We start from the raw sequence: 21,129 nt of genomic DNA, 5'->3' as shown, positions 1-21,129 counted from the left end.
TAAGCAGCCCTGGCTTTGTCTGTATGATAAAAAATTAATCAGGAGGCTCTCTGAGCTACACATGATTTTGATCAGCATATTTACAAAGCTCCCTTTCTAATCCAGAAGGAGACAGTTCAGATCTGGTTTTAATTTGTACTGGTTTAATCACAGCCATGTTCTCTACGTTGCTCTGCTTCAGAGTGTGTTTAGGTGGAGGATGGGCTCCAGCAGACAAATGCCTTTTTACTACTCCCAGGTTGGGCACAGCACCAGCAGATAGCAGCATATGGTCCTCACTCAGCACCATACTCCAAGTCTCCAAGAATACAAATATCAAGACGCTATTTTGCTCTTTGGCTTTTCCATATTGCTCATGCACTTTGTAGCACCAACCAGGAGAACAGTCCTGACTCACAAACGCAGCTTCGAAAGCAGCTGCCTCCAGGCTCACAAGTCCCTTTTGGGTGCTTTGTAACCTGGATCCCTCCACAGCCCCAGCAAGCAGTGTCGACCCGCAGATGTCCCCCGTGCACATCTGATGGCGTCAGCCTCCAGCAGCAAGGCCAGGAGCGAGCTCCCGGCATCTCTAACAGTATGTTCACTGCCCAAACCACCCCTCAGAGGGTAATACCCTGAAATACTCCCAAAACGCACAGAGGATGTGCTAGACCCTGATAGGAAGATAATATCTCCCTCCCACGAACAGAGATACTGCAGTCTAAGGGAAAAGTAAAAGGGAAGACAGGATAAAGAAGAGTTACAACACAGTCTTCAAGGGGACAGTTTGTGGGGAGAGTTTCTCAACTGAAAAATGTAGAAGGATTTCCCTTCATCTTTCTCAGCTATAAATATTTAGGGTCTGTGATGGCGTTACCATTCTCCGATAACCTCTCCCTATATCTTGTGATTTGGGTCAAGATGTACAGGTTTTTCTACTGAGCTTCTATTCAACCAAAAAAAACCAAGTCTGGGGGAGAAAAGGAAGTCTCTTACCTTTCTTTCTGGCCAGGGCAATGATATCAGCCGCACTCTTGCTCATCACCTTGGTGATGTACACTGGGCAGTTTATTCGACTGGCAATGGTGATGGCACGGAAAACTGCTTCTGCTTCAAGCTGAGGAAAACAAGGAGGAAAAAGTTAGCTGCAAAAGCAGACTGAAGAAAAAATGAACTGGAGGACTGACCCATGTTTCTCACTGTTTAGCAACAACTCTTCAGGGGTTGGTTCTGCTTTTTCCATAGAGAGATGCAGTGCTGGGAAAGAGGGCACTAACCCAACCTCAGACACTTTGTGTTAGGAGTAACCACAGCCAGGCTGTACTTGCTAATGGGGTGCAGCTGCCCCAGCACAAATACAGCTCCCTGGCTCCTTGCACCCCAGGAAAGGTCACATCCAAGCAGCTGATGGGGCTTCTCCTTACCTCCCTCCCACCTTTCTGCTTCAGACTTCTACCCTGCAGTCGGAAGGAGAATGAAGCAAGGAAACATTGACCGAGGTCAGAGACAGCCTCTGAGCTCTCCCTGGCAGCTTACCCTATGCAATCTGTACATAAGGATAAGACGACAGTGAATGTAAAGTATTCTCAAACAGCAACTTCAGCATTATGGACTGAATTTAGCCCATAATCCATAAAAGCCTTTGAAGCATCGCCCAGAAGTCCCCTCTGTCAGCAAGCATAAAGGCAATCTCCTCCCAAGGAACCATCTGGGACGTAGGCACACAAAGCAGTCATCTTCAGACAGAGAAGCACTGTTTCCCAGCGGCTCTGGAGACTCCTTTCCCCACTCATGAGTTTTATACCTCCTTCCCAGAGGAACTCACAGTATTGGCATTTTAATACCTAAAACTCTGTTCTGACTGAAAATACTGACTCGACAGTACAGAAATTTCTCTCCAAGAATTGCGCTAGAAAAGTTGAGCAACTTAGCCCTTCCAAAACCACATGGCTTAATTCAGACTGTCACTTCAGGTTGTCCTAGGACTTTATCACAACATGTGCTCTGGAAGCCCCAAACACACCCACAGAAGACCAGGGAAGGAGGCAGGACCTCTGTACCTCAGCGCTGGGGCTGAGGTGGTCAGACGCATGGTCAGAAAGACGCAAAATTCCTTTCTGGAAACTGCAAATGCAGATTTTCCTTAGGTCCTTGTTCTCATTAAAAGGAAACAACTCCATTTAGAATAATTTAGGTGGAAAATGAAAAAGTACATGAACAGTTCAATAGAAGAATGCGACCAATTAAGCTCATTCTTTTTGCCTTGGGGAGAGGTTATATAAAGAGCTGCAAACCACAACAATGTCTTCAAATTTAACCTCAAATCCCCAGGACCTTGTCTCTTTAGTCTTCAAGGAAAGCAGTCACTTCCCACTACCACCCTCCATCATCCCATTAATGGTCTGAACTGTGTACATTAAGGGACATCCACATGTCTCCACCTTTTCCTTCTCATTAAAGAAACCCTTTCCAGATGCCTGAGATGATCCATGCCAGAGCCTGGTTTTTATTATAAGAGAGTTGCATAAAATGAGCTGCCTTGCAGCATCTTTCCATTCTCACATATTTGCATTTCTACAGCCTGCATTTCTACTACAAATGTATCAGCTGGCATAAACATAGATTATATGTAGGCATATGCATATACATCATATATATGTACACATGCATCTTATAGGAGGTTTTCAGCCAAAGCATTTTAATGAATGCAGTTACTCCAAAGCCTATCCCACAAGCTGCACTGCTGATTTTTACCCTGATAAGCTCACTTTTTTGTCATCACAAATCAAATCACAACGGTCATACTCAAAAAATACATGCATGACCGTGCCTCGGGCAGCAGGAGCTCTGACCCCTGAGTGTACAAGGACACGCTCATCCCCAGACCGAGGGAACGCACATGCTGCACCAGCAAAAGGGCATTTCAGGCAAACAAACAAGCTGAAAGGGACCTGGACTTTTCAAGGCTTTGAATAATACTGGAAGAGGCAGTGGGAGAAACAGGCTGTTGCCTTCCCCCACACACCCATCTATCATCTGCCCATACAGAAGCCAAGCTCCAATACTACATGCTCCACAAAATATTTCCATGAACGACAAAATGAGTGAAGTCTCCTACCTCCTCGGGCCTGCTCAGGGCATGTCCCTCGGGTCCAGTGATTCCCATCTCCAGGATACGCTTTTGTTCCTGCAACATTAAGAGATAAATGCTGACAAGTGCTCCAGGATGAAACGCTTGCACCAGGCATCCCATGGCGGATTAATAGCCATATTGTCTGACTGCCCCTTTTTTCTCTGTGTAAACGCAGCTGCATAAGCCTGCTGCCAGGGAAGGAGGACTGAAAACACTGGCTCTAAACTGGTCTCATGCCACCCTGGTGTCTGCTCCATGCAGCCAGCATGATTTCAGGGGAAGATTTGTCTCTGCAGTGCGTATTTGTGCCTTGAGCCATTGGGCTGCACCATCGGAAATCTCCTCTTCCCTCCAGAAAGTCTTATTTGACACCAAGAGACCAACCCAGGGAACAGGCTTCAATCAACATATTAAATAGCAATTATGGATATTTCCAGCCTGAGATTCTTTCTTTACTTGCACAAGTTCCTCTCTGGCTGCAATCCATGAAGCACTGCTACCTTCCTCAAACTTTTAGCATTGCTGACACTCCATCAAATAAAGTCTTGCCTTTGCCATCCAGTTTTCTGTAACACTTTTTTCCTACAGAGTGAATCACTATATATTTCCACGAAAACAAAACAGTGCCCTCTGGTTGTGAGGGCACTGTGTCCACACCAAAAAGCCCACCTTAGGACTAATGGGGGGTTGTCAGAAAAAATCTGTGCTATCCAGCTTCACAGCAGTGAGATAATTTTTTAAAATAGAGGAAAAGCTTCACCTATCTTTTAATTTAAGGTCAAGCAGTGGCATTGGAATAAATTTCCATTTTTGCAGAAAATGGTGGTCAACCACTTCTGATCTGAGGTTGGTCCAGGAGAGCAGAAGTGGGACCAGAGCTGTTGATGTGCCTCTGACCCTGGCCTGCCCTGCCCACAGGTCTCTAATGAGCCGAGTTCAACAAATGTAATGACTCTGTGACACAGACGAATGTCCCCTAGAGACCAGGATGAAGTTCCCAAGCATACTTTACTGTGTCATCTAATAAATATTTGATCCCAGGTCCCCGAGGGTGAAAAGTTCACACATTACCAGCATACTGCAGCAAAACCTGAGCAAGTTAATATTCACATATACTTTTGCCTTTGTTGTAATCAATCAAGGCTGAAGAGCCATTAATAGGAATGCATTAATCTGACTGTGTAATTAAGAATATTTTGGTTAGAAAATCATAATATTTCATAGGTATTCTTAAAAATAGCTGTTCTAAGTCATTAATGCAATGGCTCTGAACAGTGCCAGTTAAAGACTTCAGATAATTAAAATACAACAAAAAATAAAGTTACAACCATATAAAAAAAACCTCCACTAAGATGGCAAAGAGTGGCTACACAAAGTAGGATAGATTTGCATCTTAAAGTCATAAAATCAGATCATACAATAAAATTACCCACTGTAAGAGGATTTGATAGTGCTAATAAGATAGAATATTTGTTTGATAAGATCAGATTTGTATTTTCACAGAGGATAGTCCTGAAAAACCTCCCTGCAGGCAGCTTTCTTTTCACTATCCAAATAATCCTTCTAAATAAAAGCATAGGGAAAGACTGATTTTATGAGACATGGCAATGGTGAAGAAATATGTTGATGTATAACATAATTTACATTTCTTTACTACTTCCTCTTTTCCTCTGTTCTGTATGTTCATATTCCATGGCTGTATATTAAAGCTGATCAAAGAAAAATGTAACTGAAACAGATTTCTATCGGAAATGCAATTCCACAAGTGCGCCTTGATTTTAATGGGGAACGTATCAAAACGTCATGGGTGCCATTTGATTTGTTTCATTTTGCATTCGTACAGTATTATTGACTTACTATGTTTCTTATTATTCATTTTCATTCTACTGGATATTTTAGGTTGTATTAAAACTATAAATTATACATTTTGGTAGTTTTAAATGACGCTAAACTTCATGGGAAATCAGCTTTTTTTCCCCCCTTGAATCCAAATAAGGGTTTTCACCTGGGTTCAGTGGGGGGAAGATACAACTGCGCTGTATGTGCCTGTTGACTCCTCACTAGGAACTTTTGAGCCCAGTGGTTAACTTCAGCCAAACTTGAAGGGAAAAGGGAAAGAAGGCTCTCAAAGGGGGTAGATTCTTACCAGGCAGGTAAAGGACAGAATCCCACATGAGGGAAAAAACAACAAAATAAACCCATGTGGGCGAGAGCCCTTACATACTGCCCAGCCACTCAAACATTCACTTGAGGTTCTCCCTTAACCATGAGACAAGGTGGCTTCCCTAGTCCAGCTCTCAAAGACAACTTGGTTTTAGCTATTGCAATTTCCCTGTCAGCTCTGCAGCCTAGTCCTTAGCGGATAAGCCAGCAGATAAAGAGCTCAGCAGATTTAGCAGTCGGCTCACTCGGAGCCTCACGGACCTCAGAGGAGCTCCATGCACGTACAAGGGATCAAAGGAGGGAGACATCTCTGCAACAGCCTGTCGCGGGGTCGAGTGCACCCATCACACAGCCTTGAAAGATTCATCTGCCACAGACGTATAGAGTCATAACACCACCCACCCAAACCCGCCCATTCTGTTTTATAGGGGAATCCTGGCCTCTGAAAGACCAGCGGAAGGTTTACTATCGACTGCTGTCCTTGGGATACCTCTTTCGATGTGCTGTGGCACAGATCAGAGCTCCGGCACACTCCAGTGTGAGGACAGTACCTGCGCAGGGGACCCGACCTCCAAAGACTGCACTGGGGATCCGGGACATTTTAATGGAACGTACTGAATTTGAGCCCGGTTTCCTGGTTCTGAGAGGCATCTTCACAGAGCATGACTTACACTTTAATGCACATTTTTTAAATGTTTAGAAGATCACGGTGGTTTCTTATTCTCAAGCTTTATTTATGAGAATATTCTCAAAAATAAATAGGTCTGAGAGCTTTACCACCCACTCCAAACTCACTATGCTACTCATGCTGATAGCTGCAGCAAGAGGCATTACCATAAAGATTCCCAACTCCACGTTTTGTCCCCAAAATCTGTGAGCAAGGCTTTACACTGTTCTGCTTCACTCGTCTCTGCTGGATTCAGAAGAGATCTTCTTGCTTCCTTCTGCCCCCCTCATCCAGTCCTCACCTGCTGCCAAGGCGAGGACCTGTCTGGATGGCCGCTCTACCTCACGGATGCTCTGCCAAAGGATGCAAAAGGGCCTCCATCCTCTCATCCCAGGCTTTATACCAGCAGCGTGTAGGGCATCAGGCTCAATTAAGGCACCTACCGGGTAGTTCCTTCCTTCCTACCCACACTCTGACTGGAGGGTTTTACTTCTCCTCTCTTGTGTCTACTCACAAAACAAAGCAAAAATGACAGTTCACTCACCTGAGCTATCAAGTCTCCATTTTCAGCATGGACCAGGATAACAGCCCCAAGACTTTTTAGAAAGGTAAAGGCTTCATAAAGCTGCAGATAGGACAAAGAAGGAAACACTGCTGAATAAGGAAAACACATTACTTAACACTCAGACCTCTCTGCTCACCTCAGGTTTGTACCTTCTATGCTGGCAATTGTCTAGGTGAATAGCAAAATATTTCCCTTTTCCACTCTCTGCTTTCTACACAGAGCCTGAGCTTCACTGCTTGGTGTTGACTTACCCACCAGCCAGCCCCAGGACAAGCTTCTGCCCTTCTGCACCAAGACAGGGTCAAAAGTCTCGAGCAGGGTTGCATCTCCCTCGGACATAGTGCCTCCCCCAGCCCCTTGTACTGCAGGGCTACCTCTTCACAGCCTTCCACACAGGCCTAAGTTTAGTGAGCCCTTTTCCATAGTTTTAGCAAATGTAAAATGGAATTATTCCCATGGACTACAGACACTTTTAGTACAGCTAGAACACCTCTTTTCTGAAGTGCAGGCATTTTGCACCATCTTCTTAGAGCAGATAGTGTCAAGCTCTCACCAACATCTTTAATTCTGCAATTAAAAGTTGCAATATTTTCTCTAGAGCATCCTTTTTTTTTCTTGCTTTCTAAGATTCAAAACCCACCCATACAGAAAGGAAATAGTTGATCCTATTGCTTTCACTGAGAATTTCTGAGCACAGATCTACTGAAATTCAGTTCCGTTTCCAAAAGTTATTCAGCTGATGTGTTCCCTGTTTAAACCAGACTTCAGTAATGCGGGAGCCCAGTTTTCAAACACAGATCAAATACTGAAGACATGGTTTCTTCAGTGTCCACTTTTGCACTAGGGCACTTCAGCTAGCATTGAATGGGTTGGAATACACAGCTTGCAACATGCGCATTTAAACAAGGTAACAGGCATTAGTCTAGCCACACATTAAACTTTTTGATGTATTTCTCTTGGCAATTCCAACAGGGAGTTGAATTTAACAGGCACTGCCTCTCAGAGAATATTTATATATTACTATGTCTAAAATTCCGATTAAAACCACATGTATTGGAGGTGTAACAACAGTTATTTAAGAGACCGAGAGCTATAGCTCTGGGAATAAGTAAGAAAGAAACATTTTCTCAACTGAATAAGCAAACATTATTATTACTAACAGATGCCATTGTCCATTTACAATGACCTGATACTTATGAATGGGAAAGCTGAAGAGTCTGGAATCTGTAATGGGCTCTGGACAAACAAGCTCATTGTTATCTCCAGCCCTAATGAGAAAAGGCCACATCTCCTAAAGAGCAACTTCATTTAGCTGTTTGCAGCAAACGAAAAACTCTTGAAGCCTCAAAACTGCCACTGCCTCGAGAGCTTCATCTTTTCTTCCCTCTCTGACCTAGAGTTCTTGAAAGGTAACAGCAAAATAAAGCGAGGGCAAAATCCTGAGCAGTGCTGAGTGGTTGCAATGTTGGGAGACACCAGAAAATCTTTGCAGAAAGTGAATGCCATACACTTGAAGGAACACATGCAGATGTTCAACACTGCTCGGCACTGACCCTCCGGAGAGAACTCCCCCAATGCACATTTCCCCCAGTGCCACTCAGGTCAGTGGGAACGTTTCTCTGGGATTCAACCTTAGCAACTCCTCAAGTGTTGGGAGATCATAGAAGAGAGGACAGATCACAGCAGTGAAAAGCATTCAGAGCAATACCTGGCTGTCGGACATTTGGTAGAGATCTTTGTAGGCCATGTAGACTTGAAAAGAGTTCACACCTGTTCCAAGACAAAATTCAAAGGTGTCACCATGTAAGTGGATTCTTAAATAGTATTTTACCGAAAACTTCAGGAAAACAAGTCATAGAATATGTCTGGACTAGGCTTTTCACCAGTGATTGCCAGAAATAAAGCATGGCCCCACAGCTGTGTTACAACAGGACTAGAAGCCTCTAGAATTCTCGGGGGGAATTTGTTGGACTCTGAGGCTTGCCTGTGTTCAGCCCTGGAGCAACCCCGCCACGACCGCAAACGAGATTGCTTGTAACCAGACCACAGACAAGCAATGATGGCTAAAACAAGCATGTAAAGTTTGTGAAGTTTAAAAAAAACTTGTGTACATTTCTGTGAATCGCTGGTTTTCTTTTTAGCTTTCTTTAGCTAATCAGGAAAACATTTCAGCTTGACCTGAAGCTGTGCTTTTTAATACATAAACTTCTAGTTAAGTTTCCCCAAAGTGCTGAGAAGCTCTAGGAACTGTGTATCTGAATTTGCATACAGACTTGCTTTTTCTTGACCCTACTGCCCAAAGCACCCAGCTTAGCTGATGGCAGACACTGGGAAGGAGTGGAAGCAAAGCCTGAACCCAATTACAAGGGCAGCTCGCCATACCTCTCCTTCCACCTTCCAAAGATGGAAGGATTTATGTTGGCAGTCATACAAAACCATGAAAGATGACAGCTCCAAACATTAGAAATCAGTAAGAAAACCTAGTGTTGAGTTTCGGTTGCCAAGAACCAACTGTATTCAAACCCCTGCAAGTTTTGCTACTGATTTCAAAGATTTGATTATTTACACAGCTTCATATTCTAACAGAATGGGAATTCCAAACATCTTCTGTTCATATTTTCTGTACATATGAATTCGTATTAGTTTACAAATTTGCCTTACTCTTCAGTCTACTGACAACATCCCAAGTTTGGTACAGGGACTGATCTCAGAGTTTTCTGGCTTGAAAGAAAAGTAAATTCTAAGCTGTCTAAGCTGCGTATGCTGCATTTCAAAATAGCTGTCATGAAAACTGTGCCTCCTGGGGTGAAAGGAACAAGAAAGAGATCTGTTCATGTTATTCTTGTTGGCTATACGGAATGAATAAGGCTCTCTGATGAAGATATAACTCCTTCATGAGACTAGAAAGCGCAGATATATCCTCAGGCAGAGGATATGGCTGTTCACACTCACACAGAGAATTTGTTTATTCACAATTACAAGACTAAAATACCCCGGGACACATGCAGGATAAAACCTTGAAATGACTCCTGGTATTATGTCTTCCTGCTAAGTCCAGGCAGCTCAGGGGGAAATACGAGGCAGGAGCCGGCCCCTCCTTGCTGACTTACACGCTGAGCAAATCCAGCCTGGACCATGGAGCCCCATCAGCCTGCGAGCCCGTCCTTTCTTGCTATTTTACTATTTCTCAGTTTCCTAGAAAACATGCATGGGCTTTACTAACTGTAATCCCTCAGCCTATTCCTCATTACACAAGTTTCAATGTACTTAGTATGTCCCTGCTTTAAAACGTTAAGCTTGACTACACCTTCCCTTGGGGCCAATGCTTCCAGTCTCATGCCTGCAGCACCATCTCCCCTCTGCCTGATCAGAGCTGCCCATCCTGCCTTGGAGAAAAGCTCTGTTTCTCTTCACAAACCCCCCCAGTGTCTCAGATGTCAGCTGCACCTGGGAGCCACCTTTCTGCATGGGTGACCACGCGCACATGAAGCAATGAGAGATGTGTCAAGGCTGGTCCAAGCCATGCCAACTAGCCTCAGTGATGACACGTAACTGAATCCTCTTGTAGACATCTCTCTGTAAGCAAAGTGCTGGGTTACCTATTGCTCTCCCTTACCCACTGGGATCTAGCCAAAGGTAATTCATTTAACCACAAACCTGCAGGAGGTAAGGCAGCTTTCTCTGGGTACTGTGGTTGGAAGACACACATCGACCCAAGTGACATAAATTCTCTTCCTTTTTTCTTTTATTGCCTTTGTATCTTCTTAGGCCCTTTTCTGACATTGTAAAATGACTATGAGTTTTGCTCCCACTCAGGTTAATGTTCTCTCTGAAGTCAATGAGAGTAGAAGGGATCCCAGCAAGGATCCTGCCGTGGGATCTTGAGCCTGTCCCTTACCGACAGCTCCCACAGTGCAGAAGCAGGGTTCTTCCATCTAAATGCACATCTGTGCCCTCGGCTACCACAGCAGATACACAAGAAGTGAAAGGGCATCTCCTGGGCTGCCTTTACAGCTAACAGGAGAGACGGTTTGAACCATCCTGCCTTGCAAAGAGAGTACCTTTACAAGATATCAAGATAAAATAACACCAATTTACATATACAGATATCCAGGATTAGACTCTTTGCCTAATGCCTTGGTCTGGTGTCTTGATCTACTCATTGGAAATATATGGCTTTTCAAAAGACCTGGTCCATGGTCTATCGACCTTAATGCTTAACATTTGTTACGTACTATGTTCTTAATGTCCTGCTTGCTCTCGCACCAGGAGTACTCAACAGGATCCTCTCCAAACTTCAGACAGTGCTGCAGGTTTTTTTGAACAGTGACGAAGTGCAGTAGTTAAAGGAACAAGCGAGGCGTCTGCCAACACATTTCAGGCTGTTGTTCCTTTGCATATACCGGAGAAGCCCAGTCCCAAATTAGCTGCTGAAACGCTACAAGCCTGAGTCTTTATAATCAACATTTGGTTCTACAAAATCTCCAGGCCCTTCCAAAGCCTATGCCTCCTTAAATTAGCTTTGTATTGATTTAAAACTGATTAATCATTCAATTATACCTCATGACAAGGCACCTCAACAGCAGCTCTGTGAGCTCCCCTGTTATTCCTGCCGAGATTGTGTTAGGCACGCACAGCATTGAAACGCGATTAGCTGAGCCCTGTTACTCAGCTAACTCACCCACCAGACGATCAGCCGAGAACAAATTCAAGCCAGATTTCCAGCTGATGAAAACCAGTGTCACTCCACTGACATCAAGTCTATTTGCACCAGCGGGCTCAAATGTTTCCAATTATCAGCAGATATTATCCATTAATTTGAAAGCCCTTGCCACGCTGAAATATTTCCCATTGTGCTTGTGCTTTCATACTCGCCCTTACCTTGCGTCTGCTAACACATGAGAGTAATTCAGACTGACTGCCTGAGACGTACTCCAGCATCTGTGAGGACACAGGTGACCTCCTAATGCTATCACCACCAAAGAGGCCACCAAGGGCCCCATCACACATCCCGGTTCAGGAACCGATAAACAGATTCCTGCTTCCCCTGAAGACTGAAAGGCAGGTCAGATTTATATTGAAAACTCACATTTCAATAGCTGGAGAAAACTATTAACCTAACTGTCTGCACGAGGCTTTTAGTGTAAGCCCTCAGGCAAATTTGGGAGTGCTGAGCCATCTGTGATCCGGGAGCTCTGGAAAATAGTATCTAACCTTTGAAACAAGGCACTGTATACTTGTCTGAGAGTACAGTCAGCTAATGCACAGCAGCATACCCATGTTAACGCTGACAGCAGGGAAACAGCACAGATTTGGCACCATCAGTGTTGACAGATGTCATCACCTTGTAAAAATCACCTAGATTATAAAGACCTATGTAAGATCAGCTACAGTTTCTCTAAATTATGTGTAATCTTGGTGACTGAAGGGTTTTGTTGCCTAAAATCTGGCTACACAGCACATGTACTGCTAGCATGCTGTGATACAGAATAAATTCCCGTAGGTGACTGCACCTCCATAGTATCTCTGCGAACAACCGCTCACTCAAAAATAGTATTTTGCTTTGTTCTTCTACTTTGATAGTACATTTTTCTATACAGAGAATCTTTCAAATCTAAGTCATCACTAGCACTACACCTTACAAAGGATGCTGCATACACATATTACTTAGACTTCCCAACACAAGGGTCATTCTGATTTACCCATGGCAACTAAATACCATTTCAGAAAATATTTCCTAATTAATATCCATACATTTTCAAGAAAAGTATCTAGTGAAAAATATCTGAAAAAATATGTTTCTGGAAAGAAAATCCATGCTGTTAGGCAGAATTTTAAGCAACTAGATCTAAACTAGGATTTTCTGAAGGCTGGATTCAATTGCCCACTTGCCCTCCATATATGAGACTGCCACGCTGAGCTGGCGTGTATGGAAAAGGATTTATGAGAGGTTTTATCTGTGCTATTCTGGAGTCCAGGTAGGGTAACCTACAGCATCTCACATGATAGTCGACCTGTTAATTGAACTGAATCAAGCCCATAAGTGTCTTAAATAGATTCCTAAGTAAGTGACCTGGTTTTTCTAAGTCCTGAAACAAAGCGTCTTCTAGTAACTTTAGGGAAAGCCACTGGAGACCAAGCACTTGAGAAAATCAGGACATTTTTTCAATATTATGTACCTAACTTTAACATCTCTTTTTTCAAATAACTTGAACCTATTTTAAAAATACAGGCATGTTTTATAAAAAAATCTAGGCTAGGCAAGTAAATTATCCTAAGCCATTGCTGAGAAATAAGATCTAGCCTGCGATGGCGATTTCTCAGACACACGTGCCCTTCATATTTGGGCTTAATTTGAGGCAGCTAAATGGGCACATTCCAGTCTAGTTAAAATCTGAACCACTACCTTTAAATGTCTCATTCTCTCCATTCATGAAATAGAGGATCTAAGGTGACTGGGCTGATTACCCTAAATGCTGATTCTGAGTTTTACCTTAAAATAAAACCTAACTATGCAATGTCTGAGCCTATTTCCACATGTACAAGCAAGCATAAAGTGATATATTTGTATCTGACAACATACACATCTTAATTTTCCTTGCTTATATTGGGATAAACCTACTCCCTCCATTGGGATAAACCTACTCCCTCCCTCCCTGCATTGGCCTTGCTGCTGACTAGCACTAGTGGACAAAGTTTTAGGTCCATTTTACACAGCAGCAAGTGAATGCAAAAGTCCAAAGTAGTACAGAACCTTGGGCAGCACAACCAGCACCTGTGCATTTCTGTTCTGGATGATGCAGTCATTAAAATACTTCAAAATTTCACCTCCATATGATATTTCAACAAAAACAAAGAATACTACTAATTTTCACTCACTAACCTTTGTCTTGCACCAGTATTTCCAGCTCTTCTCGAATCCCATCATACCAGCTAGTGATGTCCACATGGAGAGAGTAATCACAACAGGATTTGGTGTCAGCTGCCTCATGCCACTTCTCAAAGGAGGTCAGTAAACTCGATCCAGGTTCCGGAAACACGTGGTCAACTGAAAAAGAGATTCAGTGTCTGTTATTCAGACTGCACACTGTTCAGATTTCTTCAGTGCCTGTGAGTAAGTAGCCTTCCAGCATCTCGGCCAAAACAGCAGCCTTGGAGGCAGTTTGTGTGCAGACCGTAACTCTGGGATGTCAGCCAGGTCCTGCTGTCTCAGGTATAGCAGACTTTGTGTCTGCTTGGTGCAGCATCAACAGACACACAGTGGGAGATCCAAACATCTCACAGTTTAGGGAACATTTGTTTTTCCCTTTACTGTTTTGTAAGAGACCACAAGTTCTGGACTCACCTGTATTTATTGTCTGATGTGACCATTTCTATGTATTTCATAGTAAGCATTATTATTAACCAGTGCCTCGTAGTCACTGAATTGGCCTACTCTGCCTTACCAATACATCAATGGAGATGTCAAATGCTTTCTCAGCAGCCAGAATTGGGAATACAGCCAAAGGTCTGAACAGAGATGATGCAGAGCACAAACACTCAGCTACACTATAGGGCAGATAAAGCGCGCTGCAACTATGCATCTTCACTGTCTCAAGGCTTTCTGCATCTGATGATGACACAATGTTTACTGACATAAAATAAAGGCATGACTACTTATGCATATATACTTATCCTTGCAGGGCTAGGTCAAAAGTAAGTATGGAAACAAAGCAAGATGGGCTTACCGGTGGCAGTTACAAACCTAACGCTGCACAGGAAGCCTCAACTGAAGAACATACACTGAAAAAATTACTAACAAAAGTAATGAACAGCAGTGTATTTTGTGCTTATTGCCAGAGATCCTTTCAGCTGATACTTGCTGCTGAACATAGGTAACAGGTAACATCACTCAGCAAAAAAACCCACATTCCAATTCAGCGGGAGTAAAACCCCACTGGGCAGCTCCTCTGCCCAAGGAAGCTAAGATAATTTATGTCATATGAACAACTGCCTCACAAAGTCTAACAAAGGGCCGAGCCACAGCTAGTAGGAAAGAGCTAAATCTTGTCCTGCCACCTGGTAGACAGAAGAAGGGTCTTTAACAACTAGAAACACTTCTCCCTTCCACCAAGAGAGATTTTCCCCCAGGACATCTCTGGTAAGGACTTCCTCGATTCCTAGTGCCAAATCCAAGTTCATAAATAAGCATCTTGTTATTTCCAAAGCCCCTGAAATGTCACTAGGTGGGAACAGCAGATCTTTGTCAGATTTTCTGGGCCATATATTTGCAGCACTAACTACATTGTTTTTGAAAAATCCCAAGAGTAGGTATATTATCCCTCAGTGCTTGTTCTGTATTTCAGAGGGAAAGCCAAGAGACAATTTCCCATGCCAGTATTTCTTTCTGAGGGTAGGTTCATTTTCAGGCCAGTCCTGGGTGACAATGATGAATGGATCTCCAACACGGTGCCCAGAAATTTGAAGATTCATTGCAGAAGATCTCAGAAAATTGGTATGGAGCCTCCTGTAGCTATCCCCACCTATGGTACATGAGCTTCAGCCTAGGATGGGAAGAGTTAGTATTCCTAGTACTCACTGATCATGGTGGTGCCCCCTGCTAGCGCTGCTTTTGTGCCTTGATAGAAGTCATCGACAGCAGTCATTCCTTGGTAGGGCTTTTGTAGGTAAGTGTTGACATCTATTCCCCCAGGAATAACCATGCGCCCATTAGCCTCTATGGTCTTGACTCCTCCAGGAACAATCAGATTCTCTCCTATTTGCCTAGGCAGCAAGGAAAGCCAATATTATTTTACTTAAACAAAGAAGCACAGGGGACAGAACAGGGGACAGAAGCTATCTGAGGCACATAGAGAAAAGGAACCTAGGGGTCATACAGAAAGAACTGGGACCCCAAAGGGAAGGCGAGGCTCAAGCACCTGCTCTGGCCACTCTGCACAGCACTGGCAGAACAAAGCATCCGCGAGCCTGCCTACCTGGGCCACGTGCTTGGGTCGCTTTGCATTGCTCTAGTGGCCAATAAAGAAGCCATAACGCACCAGCATTAAAAACTGATTTTTTTTTTTATATGATTCAGGGTGAGACTTAAGTGTCCTATCTTTAAACAATTACAAATCTCTGGAGTTAATGCTCTCTTGGGGACTCTGGTTTTGTATATTAAGTTCTTAAATGAAAACAGAAAAACATAGGTCAAATATGACAGCAAGCTGGAATTGTAAATAAATGGCAGAAGCGCAAAGCACATCAGAAAGGAGTTATAATTACTTTGCAACTAAGCAATGCAAATTTATCCTTAAAAGAAATCTAAATATGCTGAGACCCAAACACCTCTAATCTAACATGTCACATATTCTTCATCCCCCTCTTACAGTTAAAACTTAGTGAAACATTCTGCATAACTGTGTATAAAAAATGTTCATTAACTGTTGCCATCTTTTCCCCTTCAGTTCTTCAAAAAGAGGTATTTTTTTCACTATTGAAGATACTAATCTGTCCCCCATGCTGATATCAAATAAACTCCAGATACCTACAATCAAAATACTTTTATTGTTCATGGACACAACTATAAGTAAATTAACCTTTAACTTTTAAAGCCACATTACATTTTTATTGTCTATTTTGCATGGTGCCAAACAGGAAAAGGTATGCATCTGCGTGGAAGTCATGTCTCTGCATTGTTACACCATAATATATTTGGGCTTAGAGATATCTATAAGGTATTTAAGTTCACTTAGTTTATCTCCTTTTACAGACACACAGTCCTTGTCTTAATTTCCTTTTGTCTGGGATAAAATAACATTTATCCCCAGCTAAACAAATACCCCAGACATCTGAGCTGCTGAATCTGTTGCTCCTATATTAAAATGCAACTCCCACCTACGGAGCAAAACACAGCAACTGATTAACAGCCAATCGCAACAAGCTAGAACAGAAAATGAATATAACCGTTAATTAAAACCAGTGAAAAAAACAGGGATAATTATTCACATTGGAACTTGGCCAAACTGCCAGAGTTAATAAATAGCCCCAAGAGGTCAAGAATTTGTTTCATATGCTATGCAAAAATGTCACCTCCAGCAGCTTGGCTCCCCCGGTGCTCCGGGTTTTGGCTGGAGGGAAGCACAGCCATTCGGTTAGCAAACTCCCCGCCAGCATCCCGAGCTGGGGTCTCAGCTGCTCAGCACTGAACAAACCCAAAAGGGCTTACTTGGGAGAGCTGATAATATCACGGCTTGAAGCCGTACAACTCCATGTCTGGCATCTAATATTCATCAACACGTATAGCACTGGGAGCACGTCATAACCTGTTTACAGCTGTGAGAAGCGCTAATGATACCATGACAAACGGGGAATTGATACATCTGCAAAAGCCAGCAGCAGCCCAGCACATCCGATTGCGCAGAGAAGTTGCAAGAAGCTATTCTGCTGTTAAAATCTGACTCGCAAAGGCATACCACAAGGCACTCCAACCCATGAGCAGATTGAACGCTTGTATAAAGTTAGGTAGCCCCACGTATAATAATGGTGTCGCACTAATTTTTGTTAGTTGAATCCAATCCCAAGATTTTAATCAGAACAATCCTAAACCTTTGTACAGCATTTGGCTAAAAAACTGAACTGGGGAAAAAAAATTTACTATGACCAATCTCCTCTAAATATGTCTAAGGTGGAATTGCACTCCAAAGACTACCACACCTTCTGAAAATAATATTAAAGAAAACTTACACAAAAATATAAAACCAATTCATTTTTATTTTCTTCCACAATCAGTATCCACCAGTTCCCTATTCAAGAAGACCCATACCCTAATGAAGTGAAAGAGTCCTAATTATGTACTGAACTTTTTTGATGACTCACTGATCATTATTTTCAGTGTACTGTTGAGTAACAGCTTATTTGGCAACGGCTGAAGTCATCCATGCTGAAGTGACATGGGACCAAATGGCCTTTGTGGATGATGCTGCGCTATTACCTGTCAGGAGCCTGTCTCATCTCTTGCCCTGGCATCAAAATTAAGGCTGGGAGAAGGCTGATCTTCACCGGCATTCAAGGTTATTTTTATTCTGACTGACTAGAACACAGAGTAAGAGATAATGTGACAGGATTCCTGAATTGCTCACTCGTTAATGCTAGGTGTATGTTAATAAGAATGGGGTTCAGTTACTTGTGGGTGAAAAAACACAATAGCGCAGATAACTGTATTCTACACACTGTACAAATGATTGGGCTGATTTTCTGATGCACCAGCAACTAGAAAACTCAGACTCACAGAAAAGTTGATGCTGTCTACCGACTTCAGTTGAACAATCTGGTAAATTCTGTCATACTGATTAAAGCACAATGGAAACAGCAGGCTTCAACCCTTCGTAAGCTTAACCTGAGAAAGCTGAAAACCTCTCCAGAACTCCGTGGTGTTATTTCTGTCGTTATCAAGCCCAGATCTCTTTTAGGCATCTAAGGCTCCCTCTAACTTGGCTCGTCACTTGCCACGCTCTGGAGACCCTGTCCCCAGTCACCCACCCTGCACATTCATTAGTCCCCTGCAGCCCGGAGGGACGCAACCTTTCCCCTTGGCAGGGACGGAGCAGAGGACAGCAAGCACCAGACCGTGACCTGCCGCTTGGCACGGAGACCAGGGCTCGTTTCCTCATGCGGATAACAGAGACAGGATAGATGTAGGCAAAATATATTATTTACGTGCCAATGGCAATTTAAATTACTAAATATCTAAATTACTATTTAGATACCGGAGAACTGCCTCTCAGCTGCCATTTGAGTGTGCAGGGCTTAAGTTTCAGCTAGGAAAAATCCACATGCACCACTTCTCCCTTGTATCTAGGGAGCCAGTTTGAGCATTGACAGATAGGAAAAAGCATCTACTACCCTCCAAACAATAGCTAATCTTCAAACACATTCAAGGTTATATGTACATTCCTCTCCACTGGACAATCTGCAGGGACATAAGCATTAAAAGATCCTATTCATTTCATTAGTCTGCAAAAGAAACCCAACCCTCTATTTTCCAATCAGTTTCCACTGCAGAATAAGAAAATTAACCCAGATCTTTTATATCCTAGCAAAACCAGGACACTCTTGCCTATTCTGGGCTGAGTGGTTTGGTGTCTGCTCCATTCTGTGAAAAGAATTCTGTGTTATCAGCAGGATCTGCAGCTGGAGAGTTAGGGCATCAACTGAAACGTGGATGCCTGAGGTTCAAGGTCCAAAGGATCTTGAGCAACATTTAACAACGATGCTAAATATCCAGACACAATGGGCAGTTCCAGCTGGAGAAACTAAAAGAGACCGATATCAGAAAATATAGTGCTTTCCTAGCCTGCAGAATTTATCATCTGAACACAGTTAGGACCCAAGCCCACCTCACACCAGGCTGCCCTCACAAATTCCCTGCTTTTTCAGAGCAGGACTTCTTGCACAGTTTACAAAGAAAAATCTAAGGGCATCTAAATCCAGGAAACCAGGCACGACTCGGGGTTTTGAATAGTAAACTTGCCTCCTTGGGCAAAGATAAAGGCATTTTAAAAATTAAGATGTTGCCTGTCTACTCATTATTAAACCTGGCTGTCTCAGGCAGCTGAGATACTTTCTGGAGGTATGGACCCACGCATGGATTTCAGAGGGAGTCTATGCACTTAACAAGGGCAGCTGAAAGCTTGGCATTGCTAACCTGCCTACTGAGTACCATTGCATTTCTGGAATCAAGGCCAAAAATTCACAGCAGTTTCAGATTCTCAGCATCTCATGCACTTAGTTGTTAAATCAGTTCTGATGCTTTTAAGTGTTACTAGGAAATTTGCATCTGAACAAACAAAAGCACAGAAAAACTCAACTAAAATACCCATCAGAGAAAGCACAAGTTGGTTGATTGTTGCTATTTAAAAAAAGATACGTTTTCAAAATTTTGTGCCTTCTCCACTTAAAAAAAAATGGTCCTTTTGTCACTTCTGCAATGCAAGTAACACTACAATTGGAAAGGCAGAGTGAAGTATTAAAAAGAAAACCACACAGTCCATGGATAAAAGTGTTCAGAATTTTTTCTGTTATAATAACCTGAATTATGAATAATGTAAGTAGCCACAGATATATAAAGAATCGGCCTTCTAATCTGATGATAGCTTCTCACAAAAAGGAGCTCTGAAAACAAGTAGGCAATGAATTATTTACCAGATAACCATAATTAAGTTTCTGTGCATTAAATTGTAGCCTCTGGAGACCAAATTTGTTAGGTCACTAGTGAAAATGTTTAGCAGTCAGGAAAAAGGCTTTGATCCTTTTGTATATCAGAGTGCTTGTACATACTATGTAACTTTGCAAAACTAGAGACCCCCACCTCCACTAAGTCAAGGTAGGAGCTACATGAATAGACATCTCTGTTACTGTTTCCCAGGCTATCAGTAACATGTATTTCAGGTCTTTCACCCAAGGAATACTTTCCCAGTTCCTGTATTTTATATCCTGATAAATCAGTAGGATTCTCCTTCTAACTGTGAAGATTTAAGATCATATACCTCTTCTAAGCAACAAAAGGGATATGAGCAATGCATAACAATGTTGGCCAACAGAACATGCTACGCTTCAGCATTAACCAACAGGGCAACTGAGAAGGAGTAGGTCCACATTAGCACTGTGTAACACGGGGCATGTTTCTGTGCCATACAATCCTTTAGAGCACGGCTGCATTCGCCCTGATTACATGTGGGGAAAAAGCTGTAACGAACCTTCTGTCACACATGGACTCAAAAAATATCCATTGTCCTTACCATTACTTCTTGTGTTGAGAGAGCCTACTTGCCTTGACTATTTTGGAAGAAACTAGGATTGAACTGTTGGAAAAGCAAATACCTTCAACTTACAGTAAAGAAATTTTCTATTTATCTAAACTTAGTAAAGATAAAATGGCAGAATTTCATAATTAAACACTCCTCTACTATGGCCCCACATCTAGAGGTAACTGAGATTCTGGCTGCAAGATTTCAGGTCAGCACCATCAAGAAATCACAATAGTCTATACTAACAGGCATGCAAAAAACAGTTCAGTATTTTAAAAAACCAACTTTATAAGTCCATCTTCAAGGTATATGTCTGCATAGAAGGAGTGGTCATCATTGATAATTCTTCCACCTTTAATGAGTAGTCGGTCACTCTGGGGGAAAAAAAAAGGAAGAAAAGTGTGTTTGTTGAAATAAATAAACGTAATAACATATTGATGATACCAAATAGGCTTGTATTATATAGAAAGCCATTAATATCAAAGCACTTACACTATATAATGGTCTATGCCATAGGTTCAGGCGGGTACATAGACAGTGGAGAGGAAAACCAGTTTCAATGAGTGTTTATTTCTGACTTTTGGGGCATGAGGCCTCACGGGCATCGGAGCCCTTTTTCCTCAAAGCAGAACTCATTGCACATGGTAACACCTGAAATCCTGCTACATCCCTTCTTTACCACCACTTTACTGTACAAAGGCCAAAAAGGGAAGAGAAACCACCAGAATAAACTGCTCAACACTGGAATGGCCAAGCTGAGCTCAGCTGGGACTCTCAGCACCCCTGGAAGAGTAAGAGTTTGAAATGGGAAGGGACCTGCCCAGGAGAGCTCCTT

The 21,129-nt window shown here is 42.7% G+C and overlaps 1 protein-coding gene across 2 annotated transcripts in view; it reads right to left on the bottom strand.

The window, feature by feature from the left end:
* CRMP1 (collapsin response mediator protein 1) overlaps positions 1-21,129 on the bottom strand; it is a 52,025-nt gene that overhangs the window by 13,514 nt on the left and 17,382 nt on the right. For both annotated transcript variants that reach the window (XM_030011626.2, XM_030011634.2), the window contains exons 2-8: positions 20,580-20,668; positions 15,086-15,270; positions 13,391-13,555; positions 8,216-8,277; positions 6,487-6,567; positions 3,098-3,166; positions 976-1,096 (exon numbers count right to left, since the gene is read on the bottom strand). In XM_030011626.2, the coding sequence (XP_029867486.1) occupies positions 976-1,096; positions 3,098-3,166; positions 6,487-6,567; positions 8,216-8,277; positions 13,391-13,555; positions 15,086-15,270; positions 20,580-20,668 (772 nt within the window). The remainder of the gene's footprint in view (positions 1-975; positions 1,097-3,097; positions 3,167-6,486; positions 6,568-8,215; positions 8,278-13,390; positions 13,556-15,085; positions 15,271-20,579; positions 20,669-21,129) is intronic.

Source organism: Aquila chrysaetos, chromosome 1, assembly GCF_900496995.4.
Source record: "Aquila chrysaetos chrysaetos chromosome 1, bAquChr1.4, whole genome shotgun sequence".
NCBI classification, from domain to species: Eukaryota; Metazoa; Chordata; class Aves; order Accipitriformes; family Accipitridae; genus Aquila; species Aquila chrysaetos.
Note: the sequence above shows the minus strand (reverse complement) of the source record. Positions and strands in the feature narration are given on the sequence as shown.